Source organism: Miniopterus natalensis, chromosome 20 (assembly GCF_054644295.1).
Source record: "Miniopterus natalensis isolate mMinNat1 chromosome 20, mMinNat1.hap1, whole genome shotgun sequence".
Classification (NCBI taxonomy): Eukaryota; Metazoa; Chordata; class Mammalia; order Chiroptera; family Miniopteridae; genus Miniopterus; species Miniopterus natalensis.
In genome coordinates, this window is record NC_142100.1 from 644,669 (window position 1) to 661,860 (window position 17,192).

A 17,192-nucleotide genomic window follows, 5' to 3' on the forward strand; every position below is an offset into this window, starting at 1 on the left:
CCAGAGCCTGTTTCCTGGGATATCTGTTCACATCAGGCCTTCACAGAGCTTGGGCAAGAACCCTGGGCAGCTTAGTTGATTTCCAGCCTCTTGGTAGTTTTTCCCTAATGATATCAGGCCTCAGCATGTGCCGGGGCATTGAGCACTCCACAATTTTATTTAAGTTTGTTTTTGTTTTTGTGATTACATCTAAATTTTAGAATCAAAGCTCCTTCACCAATATGGTCAAGAAAATTTTAAAAAGAGTCGTGCTGAACAGAAGCCATCTGAGTGAGGAGGGAGGGAGGGAGGAGCAATGTGAGCAGGTCTGGGGCACAGGGCAGGCAGCTGTGACGGTGTGGCCTGCCTGGTAACTGCATTCTCTGCACAGATGTAGAAGAGGAGCTAAACAGTTGTCAGGTGTGGTGTAGAAAGAGTTATAAATGCCTGAGAAATTAATTTAAATAAAGTAGAAAATAGACAACTGCCCACCTGAGAGGTTATGTCGCAGATTTCCCTCCTTGGCCTCCTGGAGGCAGAGGCGAAGCTTTGCAATCAGCTTCCCGCCTGTCAGTTGACCTGGACAAAGAAGGGTAGCACTTGGTGCGGAGGAAGGGGCCACACTGCCTAGGAAGCTGTCCCTTGACCCACACTGGGGTCTTGGCCAGGGGGCCTGCCAGTCAGTGGGAAGAGAAGGAGGGTAGAAATTCCTGAGTGCCCAGCATGAAGCCAGAGTTCCTCTTTTCCACAAAGTACTCAGACTTAGCCCAGAGGGGAGCGCAGAGGGGAGGTAGCAGAGGAGAGAGCAGAGGGGAGGCCAGAGGGGATAGAGCAGAGGGGGGAGAGCAGAGGGAAGCCATGCTCCTGGGGTGGGGCATCCATCGCTTCATCCCCTCCCCCCCAAGGTTAAGCAGGCAGATTGGCCGGGGGTTTCCCTAGAAAGTGGCAAAGTGCTCCACAGAAGGACACTTACGTCCTGTCCTGTGTTCTGGGCCCTCCTGTGCGCAGGTTCGGGGTTCCGGGACGAGTTCGACCTGGCCATCCTCCAGCTGCAGGAGAACAACCGCCTGGAAATCCTGAAGCGCAGGTGGTGGGAAGGGGGCAAGTGCCCCAAGGAGGAGGACCACAGAGCCAAAGGTAAGGGCGCTGCTCCTGGTGCACCCGCTCCCCACGGCGCCCAGGGCACTCTGACAACATGTCTTGGGAGGAACCTAGGGCTAAGCTGGGGCTGCCTGGGGTCAGTCTTTTCTCAGGGTCCTGGCACATCGTAGAGACTGCTTCCACCACACCTCCCGCATCCCCCACCTCTGACCCCTGGCACCAGGCTCCTGCCCTGGCTCCTGCGGTCACCTCAGGACTGTGACTGAAACAGGCTGTTCCCCTCCCATCCTTGTCCCTCACAGTGTTCTCCGCCAGCAGCCACAGTGATTCTTTTAAAGACACGAATAAGATGGCAGCATGAGTCTGCACAAACCTTCCCGTGGTTTCCCATGTCACTCAGAATTAAATTCAGGCTTCCTGTAACCGCAAGTCCCTACTGATCTGTTCTTCCCTCAACTGTCTGCTTTTCTTTCTGTTCCCCAAGCCTCCCAGTTGCTGCCACCTCAGTCTGCACTTGTTTCCTCCTTCTGGCCTCCCTCAGAGAGATCGTCCTCTGCACCTACACACACCTCTCCCCTTCACCTGAACCCTTCATCAGACTTCATCACTATCTGATACTATATTTTCCATTCACTCATTGTTTACTCCCACCTCCTCTGGCATAATGCCAGTGTTCTTGAGGGCGCTGGTCTTCACAGAGCTGTCCATAGGGTTTGACACGTGGATATTTTATTTGAAGGAATGAACTAATATCAAATCAGGCTGAATAAAGAGCAGACACTGAACTAATGTGCAGCCGAGGGTCCCTGAGCACCCAGGATTTCTTTAGGGGACACATATACTGGTTTGCCCAGAAGAGTCCCAGATCACACCCGCTGTCAATCAGTTAATGCCTGTTAGTTACTTTTAGAACCACCCTCATACTCAGAATGTCCTAGTTTGCACAATAAATCATATAGCTCACCCTAGTAACCTATTGCAGCCTTGCCAAAATATGCAACAAATTTACCGACATGCTCCCTCCCTTGGGAGGGCACAGAGGAGTGAACTGAGTCACAGCACCATGTGCTTCCCCTTCCCTCAACATGATGAAACAGTGAATGAGTGCCTCTGGGTTTCTTGGCTTCTCTAGGTGGCTCTCTATCCTGAGAGGAGAGACCCCAGGAACATATACCTACATGGGCAAGCCCTTTGCAGTTTTGAGGAAACGCTGCCCCTTCCATCACAGGAACCTAGTGAGGCCACACCTTTCCTGCTGTCCCCTCCCGAAGGTCAGGTGTGAAGCGAAGGTTAGGAATGAACAGGAACTCTGCGCATTCAGAGAAAAGAGAAGTGGGGGAGGTACAGAAACAAACGTCAGGGACCTTTGTGGATTGGATAGAATGAACCAGGTGTTGAAGGTGCCCAACCTGAATAGATGCGGGGGGACTACAGGCAACTGGCCCCTGAGGAAAGGCATGGAGGGGGCATTATGCAGTGGGCAGGGCTGTGAGCAGAGACTAGATGTTGCAGGTGGTGCCGAGAAAGATCCCCACAGAAAGAGGTGGGCTGCCTGCAGGGTTTACACCAGGGAAAGTGTGGGCAGCCCTTCCCAGTAAAAAGACACATGACTGAAAGCAATCTACACCTGACCGGGCCTGGAATAGTCAAAATAAAATGAGAGTATTATTAGGGTTAATATGTGTTAGTGTTCTGTGATATCAGTGATAACATGGGAGTGGTGGGAAAGAAGGCCATTTTAACTATTGATCTGAAGCCTTCTAAAATAGAAGTGGAGATGTAGGCCTGGGACCAGAGTGAAAGACCTGACGGATTAGCGAAGCAGGAAAAATGTCCCAATACACCCCTCCCTGGAAGCCATTGGTCCCTCTCTCTACCCACGTCCCGACCTGTGCCTGTGGATGGAGCACTCAGCATAGGACCTTGCACTTCTTGGTCTCCCATGCATGGATGATGGCACCTTAGACAGGGACCCAGTCCTATTGGCTTCTGTGTCCCTAGCCTCCCCCACAGAGCCTTGCACACGGCAGGTATTCAATAAGTGTTTGTGGGTTGTGTGATTATACCAACCGATAGCTAGCAAAAGCAACCAATTACTGAGTTCTCCTGGGCCACACTAGAGGGCTTAATGAAACTGTGCTTGCAAGTACTTTTCTCAGCCTTTATACCCAGAGTTTTCTACACAGTCCAGTTGTTCCTGCCTCTGAATAGCTGAACATATGAAGATGAAGGAGGCCAGAGGAGACAGGCCATGGCCTCTGAGCCTCCAAGCCTCTGAGTGGTGCAGGGAATGCCACTGGCCCCTGCTGGTAGCCACCAGGCTGCAGCTCCAGATGGCTTTCAGGGCTTGCTTCTCTCCTCCTTCCCACTGGTTGTGGATTTCCCCAGCTTTCCTTTCTGTTATAAATCTGATCCCATTTCATCACTTGGAGCTGGTTTTCCTTGAGTCACTCCTGAGTTAATCCCACTGTCCAGTTTCCCCTTTCATCCCTGACCCCTAAACCTAGCCACAGGCCCTTCCCTTTTGTGCACTCGTTTACTTATTTATATTTGTTTATATATGATTTCAATCCTACAGAGAAACAGCAGTGGGCAGTAAAATTGGCAGACACATGGGTATCTGGGTACCTTAGAGTTTTCACTCAGGGACCTTGATTTAGATCCTCTCTCTCCCCTTTAGATGTACCCCAAAGTCCAATGAACTTTTTTTATTTTCGTATCCCTAACCCCCACAAATGAAGCTCTTCAAACGTTTGCCTTCCTGTATACCTGTTTGTTCTGTTCACAGCCACTAGGACAGTTCTCTTCCCTGAGACAGCTTTGATAAGATTCGAGATGGTGGGCAGTGGGTGAAATGGACTCCACTCCATAGATGGTCTTGTTATAGACACTACGAAAGGCCACTGAGTCTCCGTTTCCCTCTGTGGGAAGCAGAAATAATAATAATTCCACCTTCAGGGCTGTTATAGAGATTGAAGGAGTTAAACCATGTTAAACAGCACAAAGGAAGTGAGTACACATTTTATTCTAAATTCTTCGCATTGAGGAGCACTAAAGAGAATGGGGGTCTAAATAGTGTCCACAGCACAGCGCGCCTGCCCTCTGCATGCTCCTTACAGCTAGACAGCGCTTCTAAAATCAACACGTAGGACATTTATTTTGTGTCTGTTGATATTCAAGGTCAGGGACTATCTTTCATAGACTGTGAGAAGCTCAAGGTCAGGGACTGTCTCTTCCTTATTTTTGTATCCCAGTGACCAGCATGTTACCTGTCATCAGTATTTGATGAAAGATAAACAACGAATGAATGAATGAATGAATGAATGAGCAAACCTCAAGGAGCTTCCTCCAGCCTGGTACCATTTCCACCCTCATCCTATGTCTGTTTCCTCCCCAACAGGAGCACCAACACCCGGTGTTGGCTTGAAAATGTACACAGAGTCCCCACTGTACCCACAAACACTGCAACCACTGCCCATCAGGCACCGTGCTAAAAAGGAGATATGGCCCTACTCTCAAGGGGGTTAGGACCTAGGGAGAGGCACAGATAGTCTAGCGTGGTCGCACTGTGGGAAGTGTTATGAACCCAGTGGAAGAAGTGATTAATTCTGAGTGAAGGTCAGGGGATGCTCTGCAGAGATATTTGGCCTGGACCTCGAAGCACTCATTAGGAGTCACCATTTCAGGAATGCTGGGGGCACAGTTTTTGCACTCAGAAATTGCTTTGAGGGAATTGAAAACTGATAAAGGCATTTGGACTTCAAACCAGTATGTCCCGGACTTTTCCACAGAGAAAATTAATAGCAGAGGAAACTGAGTGTACATACACTCTTGGGATGTGGGGACATGGTCCCAAGCGTCTCTCCTACCATGCTTGGAATTTCCTTAAAGTGCTCTGTTTTGTCCTACAAGCACATGTGAATTTTGTATCTGACAACATAATGTAGGCATGTTTATTTAATGTAAATTGACATTCCAGGAAGATGCCCCAATGACATCCCAGAGCTTTGCTTGTGCCTTGGCACATTAGTATCACACCAAACTGGTTTGAGGGTATCGGCTGCAGGCCTCACAGGTCTGGGTGAGGTGTGGCATGATGAATGCAGGCCTGTGGGGTAGAATTCTGAACTCTTAGTGGCATTCATGGTCCCCGGAAACAGTCATTGCCTCAGGAAGAACACAGTCAAATTGGCTTTCAGTTCCAAAAGAAACCCTTACAATTCATAGCAGAAAAATGTTCTTAGGAGCCATGGTGTTTGGCTTGCTACAAAATATTTTGGAATACAAAAGACTAACACCTGAAGGAAGCTTAGCAGGAAGTTGACACTAGAAGTTAGAGAGTGAAAAAGAATAGCAGAGCCAGGCCGCCTCAGCTGCAAAGGATTCCCTGTTCAGGACAGGGAACTTCTGAGCAGCAGAGGACATGTTTGAATGTGGCAGGTCCCCAAGAAGGAGCCTTGTGTCCTGCTGGGAGGTGGAGAGTGGCAGATAAAACTCCTAGATTAGCTGGGGATCCCAAGAGATAAACAGATTTTTGCTGGAGTTTGGCAAGCCCCAGAAATATATGTCATGCCTCAGTGCATCGAGGACATGAGAGATGGCACACGGGGACCCAGGCAGGGAGGGCCGAGTGGCAGGTCTGCGCTTTCCTGGACCCCTGACGAGAATATTGGAAATCTAAGTGGAATCCAGCATAGGGTCAGGTGCTGAACACCACTCCCAGCCATTACACATCATCTCCTTTCCAGTCTTAGACCTGAAAAACATCCTTGGTGAAGGGGGAACAGAGAAAACACTGCATTTAACTGAATTTAAAACTGAAACGCATGGGAAGTTTGTGCATTTTTGGCAATCAAGTGGAAATGGGAATTTGCAGTAGAAATTAGGCACATTTATAGAAAAATTGTTCTTGTTTTTGTAGAGTGGTTGGTTTAGAAAGACTGACCTGACAACAGAGTTCAGGGTGGTTGGGAAAGGGGGACGCAGGTCAGGCCCCAGGGAGGATGGGGGGCAGGAGGCTTCTCTCTTCTCCTCGCCCGGAGACCAGGGGTTCCCTGGCATGGAGAAAGGACTGAGTAGATGGAAAGGGTTTGGAATAAGCCATGGAAGTCACCCTGCTCAGGTCCCCGTGCTTTGGAAGATGCCTGCGCTCTATCCATCAGCCTCTAGGAACTTGCCCTCTGGACTTGTTCTTTGAAACAAGAGGGTGGGCAGCATTGATGAGTGGTGATGTCCAAGGGGAGCTGGGGGGAGCTGTGCAACTCACCATAAGAGCCAGGACGTCCACTCCCACCCCAGCCACAGCAGCCAGTGCCAGGTGAATGCCCTAGCCCCGTGTCTGCCATGGCCGAAGCCCAAGCAAACGTTCCTGAGAGGCCAAAGGCTTCCTGGCCAAGGGGAAGTCCACTTGACCTCCAAGCTGAGGAGCAGCACCAGCCAGAAACGAGGAGCCATTGCTTGGTCAAAAGAGCCATCAGGCTTAGGGAATACAAATCAGTGCTCAGGACACCCCTCCTGTGCCAAAAGAACAGGGTCGACAGGACCCAAAAGGTACCTTCTTCAGGTCCTTAAGTGGTCACCAGGAACGGAGCCACAGGGACACTTTTCTCCTTGTGACTCACATGAACAAAGAGAAGCTATGTTAAAATGCTTTCTAAAACAGATCCCAGGTGATCTTTCTCTTCGTGATTTAAAACAGCTTTCATATGTGCCCAAAGAACTGCAAGAACCATAGAATAGGCAGAGAGACGAAGGTGAAGGGAACCAGGAAAAGGTCCTGAAACTGGGAGCAGCTGGCTATAGGCACTTGGTTTTAATCAGACAGGACCAGACAATGTGTGGTGCCTCACAGAATCCCTTTCTACTTTGTTGTCCTATTAAAATGCAAGAAATTTCAAAGAAAGAGCCCGGTGCTGTCCAGCTTCCAATCCAATATCACAGCTCAAACGTCATTGCCAAATTCCAGAGAAGAATCCTAACCTCAGGATGCCACCAATCCTGAGTCCTCTTGCCAGCTCTTACCTGGCTCTGGTGAGAACCACACATCACCTTCTTGCTTCCCCCTCTGCCTGTTTCTTTCCCTGTCTACAGCTCAGTGGCCATCGACCTTCATGCACAACTAAAAAAGGAAGTGGCAGATTATGTGGAAGACGGGAGAAGTACAAAAAGAAGCAGGCTTCATCCCAAAATGTTTCCTTTTCTTCTGCTTTTTCTTTTCCAAAACACTTATTTTATTTATTTTCTCACTCAACTCCTATAAAAAGAAGTATCGTTGGCCACTCACAGATGTCAGCATCCAGATTCAAGGGGCTTGGGCTGCTGAAGGCTTGCAGAACAATTGCTAGACAACAAGGTAGTAGGGGAATTCTAAGGAAATTAAATGCCTTTATCTTGAGAAACACAAGCTCACTATCAAGCTTCAAAGAAACATAAATACATCACCAGGCTGTGAAAATCAGGGTCCCCTTTCAAGGATGGAAAAGAGGCCAGTGATATTGCCTCACAAAATCCTTGGAAAGCAGGAAGTTTGCTGACTGGCACAGCTTGGGAATGAAAGTGTGAGACATCTTAGCAAGAGTGGGGGTAAGTGATAGGGGTGGGAAGGGAATTCAAGGGACATTTTCCTCTGCCTTCTCAGGTGGCTGAGCCTGATTATCCTGGTTTTCTGGTTTCTCTGGACAGAGCCAAGACTGGAGTGGGAGTTTAGATAGTGTCTCAGAGATGCTTGCAGAGGAAGCTTCTCTCTAATAAAATCAAATTTATTATCAAGAGACAGGGGGCGGGGCAGAAAGCATAATCAGGAATCAAGGCAAATGGTGGTCCAGTGTGTGGGCATCAAAGGTGGTTCAGCAATTATAAAGACTGTAGCCCAACTCTGTCTGGAAACTGAGCCAAGATTAAGTCAATAAATCATTGATTCAAACACTTGATATAATGTTCTCAAGAAGAGAAAGGAGTTTTATGAGTGGAACTAATAGCCCATACACAGGACCCTCTTCCCGGCATCAGGGTACCAGGCTGAGTTCTGGAATCATGCCCCTGTGCCGTGAGGAACCCAAGCTTGGAGTGGCCGTGTGAGGTAGGGTCAGGGCTCAGGCTCTGGCTTCAGTTTGAATGTGGCACTTCCTTTCATGGACCTGGGCAAGTTGCTTGAATCTAGGACCTGGGTTTCCTTGTCAGGAAAATGGAAGTAAGAGTAGTGCTGCCCTGGCCAGTGTGGCTCAGATGGTTGGGTGTTGTCCCATACACCAAAGGTTGCCAGTTTGGTTCTTGGTCAGGGCACATGCCCCGGTTTCAGGATCCATCCTGGTAGGAGACATGCTGGAGGCAGCTGATCAGTTTTTTTGCTCTCACTCAATATTTCTCTCTCTCTCTCTCTCCCTCTCCCTTTCTCTCTCTCTAAAAGTCAATTTAAAAATTTTTTTTTAATTGAATAATGCTGGTTTCATAGGGCAACTGTTAGGATTGAATCTAAATGTTTGGCATGGTGGCTTTGCTCATAGTAAACACTTATAAAGGACAACCTGCTTTTTATAAAGAACATTAGCCAGGCAGGAAGATTTATGTAGAATTCACATCTTAGGTGTGAAACTTGGGCAACTTAAGTACCCTGAATTTCCATTTCTTTAACTGTAAAATTTGGGCAGTGGGCCTTCTTTACAGTGTTTTTAATGATAATTGAATGAGGTAAGAACTGTTTTTAAAATGAAATGAAGTGCTTGAGCTCAGGTTTTGATAAATTGTAAAGTGCCTCTCCCATAATTTGTGATTTGATAAACTGCAAAATTTATCAATGACTTTCCCATCCGTTTTCTATTTCATGTCCCTTTCCCCACTTTCTCCAGCACTATTTCCATAAGCTGCTAGGTCTAGTCAACAGATGTCACAGTGAATGTAAGAAGAAACGGCCAGCATACCATTGTACAGTCCTCAGCATATGTTCTGGGCCAGCTCACACATGGGCATATGAAGTTGCTATTTACAACAAATAATTCTGTGAAGATGGGGCCATTTCACATGTTTGCATGGATGTAGGGGAATGTGATTCTGAAACAGAAAGTACTTGGAAGTCATATTGGTCAAAAAATTCATGTTCCAACCAAATGTTTTCCATGGGGAACATTGCACAGAGCTTCAGCATCTCGCATAGTGTTCAGCTCCTGGAAGCTCCTCAAAAAATATTTGTTGCCCAATGTCAGAGAACAAATATGCTGTCCCTTGGTGAGACTGTCTCTCCAGTCTCTGCACCTGCCTCAGTGGCTCGTGTGGCCTCTCTCTGTTTCTCTGCCTCCCAGGTACAGCTATTTCTTTTTCAAAAATAACTTCCCTGCATCTCAGTCACACATTTCTGTAGTGCTACCTGCAGATACGCAAGGATTTTTAGGATGAGACACACATGCACCTGAATCCAAGAAGTGATTATTCACCAGTCAGCGCTGAAGGCAGGGTAGGTGGTGGGCGGGTGGAGAGCCCAATCTACTCAGAGGTACTCCCTTCCAGGCTGCCATTCCACTCTGCAGTTTTAGAGACAAATTTATTCATTTGTACGTACTGTGACACCAAAGTCAGTATTTAACCAACCATGAGTTTGCAGGGAGAGTCTGATTCTGTTTCACTTAATATGAGCTTACTGCTGGGGCACAGCTGAGGCTCAGAGGCTGAAGAGTCAGGAGAAAATCTCAGCTTGAGAACCATCTGTTTAGATGGCTTCTGTGTGCTCCCATCTGAATAAAGGAAGGGAGGGGGTGATTAGATGGCTCCCCTTACAGGTGCATCTGTGAGTGCCGTGGGGGCCTGTGGTCAGGCCGGAAGGAGTCCCATCAGAGGCTCATCTGAGCTGTGGCTGGGTGCTGTGGGAGGCATTCTGACTTCTGGGGAGTGAGTGATGACAGTGTGAAATAGAAGTGCTGCACTCTCTTAACACTTGCTTCCCGCTCCCCGCTCCGTTTCTCAAATCTGACTCTGCCGGCAATCTGTTCTTTCTTCTACTTTCCAATACATTCCTAAAGCCGTGAACGGCCTACAAGGCTCACTACAGGGGGAGGAGACCACTCAGCCAAGAATCACACTGCAGCCAGTGCCCATGGCTGACGTGCTGGCCCTGAACCGTGAGAAGCTGGGAAGGAAAGACTGTGGGTGTTTCAGTGACTCACAGTTTCCACCAGCATCCTGTTAAAAGCTCAGGTCCTCCGAGAAGTGTCCCCTGGTCTAATCAAAATTATCCCAGCACAGATAACCTGCCTGCTTATAACCCTCCCCGTGCCTCACGCCCGTGATAATTCAGGTTTCCGCATCCGGGATGTCTTTATCCTCTGTCTTTCTGCTCATCCTTTCAACAAACACTTACTGGGCTCCCGCCACCGTGGCTGCGGAGTTGCAGAGCTGAGCAAGACATGGGCCTTCCCTCGCGGAGCGCGGCCTGAGGGAAAGTCCAGACGCGCGTAACTGAACTCGGGCCCTGCCCCGCGACAGCAGAGTGGCGCAGGGCGCAGCATCAGTCAGACGCAAAGCATGCGCCTGACAGTCAGGTAACAGCAGAAAGCTCGGCCTGGAGACAGTGACCCCTGAGCTAAATCTTAAAGGAGCGGCTGGTGTTGGCCAGGCGGGGCGCGGGGCGCGGGGCGCGGGGAGCGCGGAGCAGGGAGGGCAGAGGCGCCGCAGAGCCACACTGCAGTATGCGGGCATCTCGCCGCAGCTCTGTGCCACCAGAGCGCGTGTCACAGGCAGGCTCTGCTTTTCAGGAGGACCCGGGCAGCTGTGGGGCCAGAGCTGGGGAGGGCACGGCTACAAGCAGGGAAATCATTTTGTCCAAGCGAGAGACGGTGGGGGCTGAACTAGGGAAGTGTAGGAGAGATAGAGAGGATAAGAAATTGAAAGGTGTTTCAGAGATAAAACCGGCAGGATTTGGTAATAGCCTAGTGCATGAAGAAGAGGCAAGGACCAAATGCAGAGCAGGGGGAGGAAGGGCCGCAGCAAGCCAAGGTGAGACGGCGGAGAGCACTGGTTCATTAAAAGCCGAGAAGGGGTGTGATTATTAATGTCAAGTGCTACAAGAGGTCGCAAAGATTAGGACTAGACATTTTCCAACAACTTAGAAATAAAATGTTCACTGGTAAATTTGGCGAGGGTGGTTTGATTGCAAGACACGGTTGCATGGGTTGAGGGGTGTCCAGGACGACAAAAGTGAACTCGGAACACGTTCAGATCCACAGACAAGCTTCCCTAGGGCCCAAACGTTTTCTCCAGCATCTAAAATTATGTTTGAGGCCTGAAGAAAATTACTAGTTTCAAAATGCAAAAAAAAAAATTCCAAAATGAAATTAAATACCTCCGAAATGTGACATTGTTTTGGCTTTATTAATTTTTAAATTTAATATTCATAAAAACTTCATTACATATAGAAACAATTTTTTGTTATATTTTTTCATTTTGTATGATTGCTGAGAAATCACAGCCAATTATAAAATTAACCTTTTTAGTGACATCCAGTCATTTCAGAAGGAAAAATTTTTAAAATGCATTTAACGTAAGATATGGGTGCATTTTCTTCTACTTGCTTTTATGTGAAATGGGGTCTCCAATTGTAAGCATTTTATGGGCTTCAAAATGTCTTTAATAAGTCTGATATAAATAACTATTTCAAAAAGCTTGTCCAGGGAAGAAGGGAAAGAGAAAGGGTCTTCCTAGACAGAGCTGGAGGGCAAAGAAGGATTTTTTACTTTTCTCTGAGGAGAAACGTGAGTGTGTGTCTGCACTGAGGGAAGGAGCAGTGGGGAGGACAAGGCTGAGGAGGCCGGGTGAGTAGGGGAGGCGGGAAGCAGCTCGCGCCACACAGCAGAGCTGTACTGGAGACAGCAGGGCCCACCCCTGCAGAGCACAGGGGAGCTGGAGGCCCTTGGAGGGGACCCTAGCCTTTATTTCTAGATAGGGCAATACTATCCCAAAGTGGTAGGAGAGGCATACAGAAAGTACCTCCGCAGCCACTGGAGAACTATTTACCTGAACAGGTGGGCATCCTTGGTCGCGAAGCCATCACCAGTAACATTCCTCTAGCCTTTCTCCACAGGGGTCCGCTGGAGAAAACCAGTTTGTCCGTGACACTCAGGTGCACATCCCAGCACCTCAGTTCTCACCCTTAACCCTGTGGCTGGAGCACTGCCCGCCCGCCCGAGCCAGGCCCTTGGTGCCTTCTCTCGTGTCCCCACTCACCCATGGATCCTGATGTTTCTATGGTCAAAAACCTTCCGCCCTAATGGTCCTAGGTTAGATGTGCAGCTATTCAAATAAACTCCAAGTACCTTTCTTCTCAAAGGTAGAAATCTACTTCATATCCTCTCTGCCTTCCCTTAGAATTGAGTTTTTAAATAATCGCATCTGTGATTATGCAAAAGAGAGGACCTGCTTCACATACGCCGTCCGGAGCTGACTGTGCACTTGACGAGCAGAGCATACAGTGCATTCAACACCCTTACTGTGGCAGCACATTAGTAGTGTAGCAGGCACTGCAACGCTCTATGATATTTTACAACCAAAGCAAACAAACCGCAGACACCCACTTGAGGCTTTGTGAGAGGAAACCCAGGGCATCTTGATACGGCTATGTAGGGCTCTTTTTCCAGCTTTCCAAGGTGCAGAGAGTAGTGTCAGATCTCCGCTCCAGAACCAGGTCTCATCCCTAGTGCTGTGAGGAGCTGGCTCTCCCTGCAGCTCTGTGTCCTGTGAGGACACTACGGGCTGAGCACGCAAATGTGTAAGCATCTGGAGCAGCACAGGACAGCAGCCACCCTCTTGGCATTTTTCTGGATGAAAGATGCTTTTTGTTGGGTTTCTTTAATACCAAAACAGCATCCAGTTACATAGCTACACTCAATGTTTGACACTGTGAAAATGAAACAGCTGTATAATTCTACAGATATTTATTGAGTGTATACTATATGTCAGGTATCATGCTAGATGAGGGTCCAACCAGAAACTGTGCCTGGCTTCAAGGAACTTACAGTCATGTACAGCTTCTAACAATGCCAATTTGAAAACTAATTTTGGGCCTGGCTGGAAAAAGGTTACCTATTTAATATGTTTTAAAATACAGATTCCTGGGCTCAATCTCCAGAGATGTGGGTTCAATAGGTCTGGGGGGAACAACTAGGAAACAATATCTTACCAAGCTTCTCAGGAGGTTCTTCGGGTAGGTAAGTTTGGGAACCACTGGTCTGATAAGATAAAAAGTAAGATAAAAAGTTTTCTTTCCCAAATTAGTATTTTAGTAGACATATATTTTTTTTCTAACTATAGTTTGGTTAAAACACTTACTTTATATCACACAAACACATGAGTAAGATTGCCTACATTTTTTTAATGCAAATACTAGAATGCACAGGTATTTTGATATCACAGGCTAAATCAAATTTTCTTGAGCTTTTTTCTTAAAATGACTCCACCTCCCAGTCTCAGAGACCCTTTTGGAATCTCTTCTCCAGTCTCCTCCATTTGCAACTAGGTCTTTCCCCCTTTTGACTCCTGCTGCATTTCCCCAGAAGAATGGCTGTAACTCCCGAGGAGTGTGTGTGTTTGGGTGGAATGACTGGGCCTCCAGCTCGTTTACACTGTTTCCTATTATCTCTTTCTTACAGGCCTAGGAATGGAGAATATTGGTGGAATCTTTGTGGTTCTAATTTGTGGCTTAATCGTGGCCATTTTTATGGCTATGTTGGAGTTTTTATGGACTCTCCGACACTCAGAAGCTACTGAGGTAAACCTCCAAGGGGTATGACCTATGTTTTGAAAGAAGGGGCAAAGCTCACAGGCTCGTGTACAGACAAAAGTAACTTCAGACGCATCCTGTGAAATCCCGTGGGACAGACCAAGGGCAGGAGATCCTCATCAATGCTCCATCCCTCACACAGCCACAGAAAGGCCATTTAACGTCCAGTGTCAGATTCTTCTATGAAATAGTCCAGGAAATAAATATGGGACAGTTTTTATGAACAACAAAGTCCTATACAACTATATCCCAAGCTGTATCATTGCAAAGGAAAACAGGCAAAAGTACCAGCTTCCTAGTGGGAACCGTGGCCTTATCCCTTCCCTCTTTACAAGTAAAGACGCTCAGATGGGAGCCCAAGAGTTACATCTTCCTTCTCAGGGATTTTGAATAAGTTTAATTCCCAAACCTGATGTTTACAAACTATACTAATATAAGTTTCACACAGATGGAAATGTCTGAGAAGAAAACTGTATCCTATCCCACCTCCGTGAACCTCAGAGAAGGGCCAGACACCCTTCCCTGCTAACTGTGCTCTTAGCCTCTATCTCAATCTCCCAGCCCCAACTCTGGAACTTCTGAAATCTCCTTCACTAAGCGACACTGGATAACAGCTCCTAACAGTACATAAGTGTACAGTGCCCCCATCCATTTGTGGAGTCCAGCCTCTTATAAGGCTTCGCTCTCGCACTGCCTTCAGCCCTCTGACTGTGCTCAGCCTCTTCCGTTTTCCAGCAAGACTGCATGCCCACTCCTCACACCCCTTTGTTCCTTCGTGCACAGGGAGAGATTGTATCTCCCACCTCACCAAGAAGTCAGGCATGACCAGCCCCAAATGAAAACCCCTGCCTAAAAATGTACCCACTAAAGCCACCTGCCGCAGCAGATGATCCAGTTGTCCTTCCATCTCGATCTTAATCCATCTTTCCTCAGCTACTCCAGGATTATCTTTTCTCCCCGTCAATTTTTATCCCTGCTCTCTCCCCAAAATCTAAAAATATGCTCAAGTTTATTCTCTATTTTAAAAATGCTATCAATGTTACTATTGCTCTCGCCCTGTCTTCCCCTCTCCCACACCAAGGTGATCCAACTGCTTCAGTCTCCACTTCCTGGCCTCCCATTCAGCCCCTAATCCAGGGCACTGTGGCTTTGAAAGGTCATTGCTAAGAGGTCTGACCCCTCCCAATGGACAAAACCAGAGAGAACCCTTTGGGCCCTGTTGAAACTCAATGTGCCCCTTGACAAAGTGAACAGTTTTCCCCAGAAGTTCTCTCTTTACGGGCCTTGCCTGGCGCCAAGGTCTCTCGGTTTCTCTTCTACTTCTCTCTATAGCTCTACCGGTTTTTCAGCTTTGTCCATTCCTTAGATGAATTCTACTTACTTATTACTTATAGAAAGAAAGACCTATAGGTCAGGTGTTCCTTTTCCTGTGAAACCTTCCCTAATTCTCCTGCCTTCTTCCCTGGACCAGAAGAGTTGACCCTTCCTCAGCCTTCCCAGCATCGCTGTAACCGATGCACAGGGCACTCACACAGTGCGCTGCAGCTAGGACTTCTCTCTCTTTATTTCCATGAAAAGCACAGCTGGCAGTCAATGAATTCATGTTGTTACATTCTTGTCACATGTAACAGATTAGGCAGGTGGTATTATTTCACCTGTTATAGTTATTATTAGAAGCACAGAGAAGTCAAGTACCTTGCCTAAGAGTCTCAGCTCTTTAGTAATAACACTTTGTTTAGAGTCCAGGTCTCAATTCTTGGCTCAGGCCATATTCTTTTAGGTGATACTACTTCTCTGTAGTTGCTTAAGGAGAGGATCTGTACACATTTGGCTACTCCCCCCAAGAGCTTGCCCATGCCCTGGACATACCCTGAAAACTGCAGCGAGGATTCCAGATAGCGAAAGTGAAAGTGAAAAGTAAGAGCTACATTAGCTATTTGGCTACAGCAGAAAGCAGTCCGGTTAACAGACCTGGAAGACGGGGGAAAAGAACATGAACAGGCAGGAGGCTTCTTCTGTGATGGCCTGGGGACATGTCCTTCTTTATGCATGCTGTTTGGAGTAGAGAAGTTTAGGTTCTAACTCTGGGTCAGCTATTTATTAGTCAAGTAATTTTTAGCAAGATATATAACTTCTGAGCCTCCATTTCCACATCTCTGAAGTGGGCATAATACTAGTAGCAGTGCAGGTTCATGATCCTTCATCCACAATTCTGAAACTTAAGAAGTAGGGAAAGTTCCAAGTTATTTATAAGTTTGTCAAACAAATGCATTTGGTGACAAGGCTTGACTTGAATTGGTATGAAACTAGTGTGTCTTTATCTCATTCGGTGTGAAGGTGCATAGTTTGTTACAGAAATATCAATGTGTTTGAATATAGAGTCTGCCCTAGACCCTCACTGGGTGTGGTACACAATCGTAGGTGTATTGTCTTATCTTCCTAGAATCCAAAACATTCTGAAACACAGCTGGGCCCAAGGGTTTCATATCAGGAGATGGTGACCTGCAGGAGAATGCTGCTCTGGTTTCTTTTTTCTAGTTATTAGAATGCATCCTCTGCAGCTCTGTCTAACCAGTCGACCAAAGGAAATGAGAACAGAATGTTCCCGGAGACATGGCAACTTTTTTAAATACTTGAAAAACTGACATGGAGTAGAAAGGTTATTTATTTGGTAGGCTTCTTGGTCCAAACTTAAGTGGTATCAATGGAAATTTTCAGGGAGAGGAACTGTTAACTTAGTAGCCGAAGCCGCATTTCACAGACATGCAAAAGACGAATAAACAAACCAGCAAATCCTGGGGGCTCTTTCCCACCACAGGAAGGTCACTGTCTTTGAAGGTGTTCAAACAAAAGCCGGCAGCGCGCCGGCGGGCCGTCCCACAGCCCAGCACCCTGGCGTCCGCGCGGGGCGGGGCGGGGCGGGCGAAGCCCGGGGCCGGGCGCCTGTGCCTCTGCGGCGCGCCCCGCCCGCCCGCCCGCCCGCTGCGGGGCGCGGGGCTGGCTCGGGGCGGGCGGTGACCCCGGTGTCTTCCAGGTGTCCGTCTGCCGGGAGATGGCGGCCGAGCTGCGCGGCATCATCCTGTGTCGGGACGGCGGCCGCCCCCGCCGGCGGCGCGCGGGGGGCGCGCGGGCCCGGAGCCCCGTCCCGCAGGAGCGTCCGCCCCGGGGCAGCGCGGCGCTCAGCAACGGCCAGCTGTGCGGGGCCGCGGCCGGGGAGCCCGAGCAGCTGGCGCGGAGGCTGGCGCGGGAGGCCGCCCTGGCGGCGCGCGGCTGCACGCACGTGCGGGTCTGCCCCGAGTGCCGCCGCTTCCAGGGCCCGCGCGCGCGCCCGCCGCCCGCGCGCCGCGAGGAC

General features: G+C 48.4%; 1 protein-coding gene across 1 annotated transcript in view; it reads left to right on the forward strand.

Annotated features, from left to right (window-relative positions):
• Positions 1 to 16,954, forward strand: part of GRIK4 (glutamate ionotropic receptor kainate type subunit 4) — a 428,146-nt gene extending 411,192 nt beyond the window's left edge. Inside the window, exons 19-21 of the mRNA XM_087828477.1 lie at positions 988 to 1,116; positions 13,710 to 13,828; positions 16,875 to 16,954. Coding sequence (XP_087684603.1) covers positions 988 to 1,116; positions 13,710 to 13,827 — 247 coding nt within the window. The 3' untranslated portion in view covers position 13,828; positions 16,875 to 16,954. The remainder of the gene's footprint in view (positions 1 to 987; positions 1,117 to 13,709; positions 13,829 to 16,874) is intronic.
• Positions 16,955 to 17,192: the final 238 nt, after the last annotated feature.